The following is a 2,836-nucleotide window of genomic DNA, read 5'->3' on the forward strand; positions in this document are numbered from 1 at the left end:
AATAATTTCCAATATTAATTTTTTTATGTTATTTTTCTAGCTGATGAACTTTGTAAAAGAACATTTGAATGAATTTAGTAATGCGACAAGAACTCTGCACCAAGTAATAGAGAATGCGGAATCTAATATAAAATGGTTTGATAAATATCATATGAAGATTTATAATTGGTTACAGAAAAATATTGTATATAACCGATAGATATATCCTTAGAATAAAATATAAAAGTAGACTCTACACAAAGAATATTTGTCGCTGGATCTCTCTGTATAATTATTGTTAAGTACATTTACGACTACAATAATACATAAACAATTTGCCAGGTCGCAGTATAAATTTTTGTTTTATGACGATTGATTCGTGCTAATGAAACGCTACAATCAAGTGTGAAAAAAGATAAAGAAAGTCAACAGACCAAAAGAGTAAAATCATCATAATGCTTACAATTAAAACAATTTTGAGTATCAGTGTGAAAGATTGTATTTATTTTGAATTGATATAATTTTGATTTAAAAAATACAATATTAATTAAAAATAAAGTACAACGAAAGAACCTGCGAGCGATATATAATTATACTGAGAATTCATAACGTTACGTATTTTATATATGTCAATATCATTTTATATAATCAATATCTGTTGTGGAATGTAGCCATTTTAAAAACTAAAATAATGTATAATTTGAATTAATCAAATTTCTTAACTAAAAAAAATAATTTTGTGACATCTTTTGTACGTTACATTTATCTATGTTAATACAAATGACATGAGAAAATAAAAAGCGTATTAAGAGTGTATTGTTCATTTGTATAAACAATTTTTATAATTGAATTTTGTCACAAGTTAAAGTTGTCAATTGCACAGAGAAAAAGATGTGTTTAAACTCGAGAATTCTATTTACATTTGTTTTATTGAAACAAATTTAATTTTAAATAAAATATATTTTGTTTAGTCAAAAAAATGTAGTTTTAATGAAAATAATCATATTCTTAATTTAAACATCCATTTGATTGGACTATTCCAAAGCATAAAAATTTGTTTGATTTAAAGAAATCTTTTTTCTGTATGGGTTGTACTTTGTAATATTAAATCTTTTAATAAATAGTACATCATTGTTATTATTTTATGTCATTTTATATTTATTCACTTAATTGCAAAACTTGATTAAAAATACAATTTTTTTGCATTTAATACATTATAATATTATATAAATAAAATATAACTTCACTATTCCTAGATTTAAAATAAATCAAATCATTAAATAAAAAAACAGTTCGAAAATACATTTTTTTATTGTGTGATAAAAATTCTAAAGAGTAATCTTTGTTTTCTGTTCAATTTAATTATTTAGTAATAATTTAAAGGGTAGAATATTAAAGCAATGACAGTCATAAGAAGGACGTTCAGTGATTCTAACTTGGTAGAACTATTTCCAGGGTTATTTCCACCAGATTCCGAACCGATAATTAATTCCCTAATTTTGTCACTGTTATTTTGGAACCAGAATAAGTTAGTTTCCACAATATTAAGAGCAGAAACTAATTTCGATCTGATGGTTGGAGGATACCGATGTATATTATGTTCAATAAAGTATATCATCTAGAAAAAAAGAAGAATATATCACTATTATTAAATTTATTACTCAACGAAATTATTTAATTTGCAACTGTCGTACTTTTATATAATTAAATAATAATAATAATAAGTAATATATACATATATAACGCTGTGTAGAATATTTTTGTATAGAATATTATAACATACTGATAAGCAATTTAATTAATGTAAAAAAATCTTTAATTAAGTTTCTCTTTTTCGTCCTGTCACTTTTAATTCATTAAATAAAAATTCTGAATCATACCTGATTATATTGATCCTCGCTCGATACATACGATGCCACGTTAGCAAATATATCTGCGACATTGTCCCACTTTCCAAAACTGTAACAAAAATATACAAGCGTAACAATTTTATTCCTACAATTGCAATTGATAGCGCTGTAATGATACTTACTATCGGTGCAGTTTTTTGATATTTGTTGTTAAAAAGTCAATGGTAGCATTTACTCCTATTGGACTTGCGCTATACACGGAAGTAAACACCGCTGAAACATCTTGTCGACGAATGGCGGCATTTGCAGGATCATATTTTTCAATGGCTTTTCCTAAGTAACTGTTAAATAAATTGTTCGTAAATTAAGTAATTATATAATCGCTCAGGGATCAAACTAATTAGGAAAATTATTATGACTGTTATAATTCTATCAGTTTTACAATACAAAAAAAGTTTTACAATATAAAAATAAAAAGACATAGATTTACTTTTATTGTCATAAATATGTTTACTAACAAAAGTTAAAAAATAATTTTTTAAGCTTTCAAGCTAATTTTAAAAATAAATTATTTCAAGCATTATAAGAACATTAAAATTAAACTAACATTTTAAAATTATATTTATAAACAAAACTTTCTTTTTTTTTTAAATAATAATATTTAAAAGTAAATTATGGTATTGTTGCATCCTTTATATTTGAGAACTTACTTTTGGAGCACCGTTTTATTTGTCGAACATCCGAGTGCATTTATAATGATCTTTTTCTCTGTTTGAAGATTCGTCTGTAGATATTGAGTCCATAGGAATTCCCAATCATCTGTACTTCCTTTTTTTATTGCGGTGCAATAAACAGCTGGTCGTGCATTACGTGGAATTCTATGAACAAGAAAATTTTAGATGAAAATTATAAATTTTACAATAAAATAAACTATAATTTAATTTTATAATTAAGTTAATAGATGCATCGATAATTTAATTCTCTATGAGATTTGTTAGTCTCTACAT

The 2,836-nt window shown here is 24.3% G+C and overlaps 1 protein-coding gene across 1 annotated transcript in view; it reads right to left on the reverse strand.

Annotated features, from left to right (window-relative positions):
* LOC108753415 overlaps positions 1–2,836 on the reverse strand; it is a 48,316-nt gene that overhangs the window by 939 nt on the left and 44,541 nt on the right. The window contains 4 exon segments of the mRNA XM_018494956.1: positions 1,385–1,597; positions 1,860–1,938; positions 2,012–2,170; positions 2,540–2,707. Of these exon segments, the coding sequence (XP_018350458.1) occupies positions 1,385–1,597; positions 1,860–1,938; positions 2,012–2,170; positions 2,540–2,707 (619 nt within the window).

Source organism: Trachymyrmex septentrionalis, unplaced genomic scaffold, assembly GCF_001594115.1.
Source record: "Trachymyrmex septentrionalis isolate Tsep2-gDNA-1 unplaced genomic scaffold, Tsep1.0 scaffold7, whole genome shotgun sequence".
Classification (NCBI taxonomy): Eukaryota; Metazoa; Arthropoda; class Insecta; order Hymenoptera; family Formicidae; genus Trachymyrmex; species Trachymyrmex septentrionalis.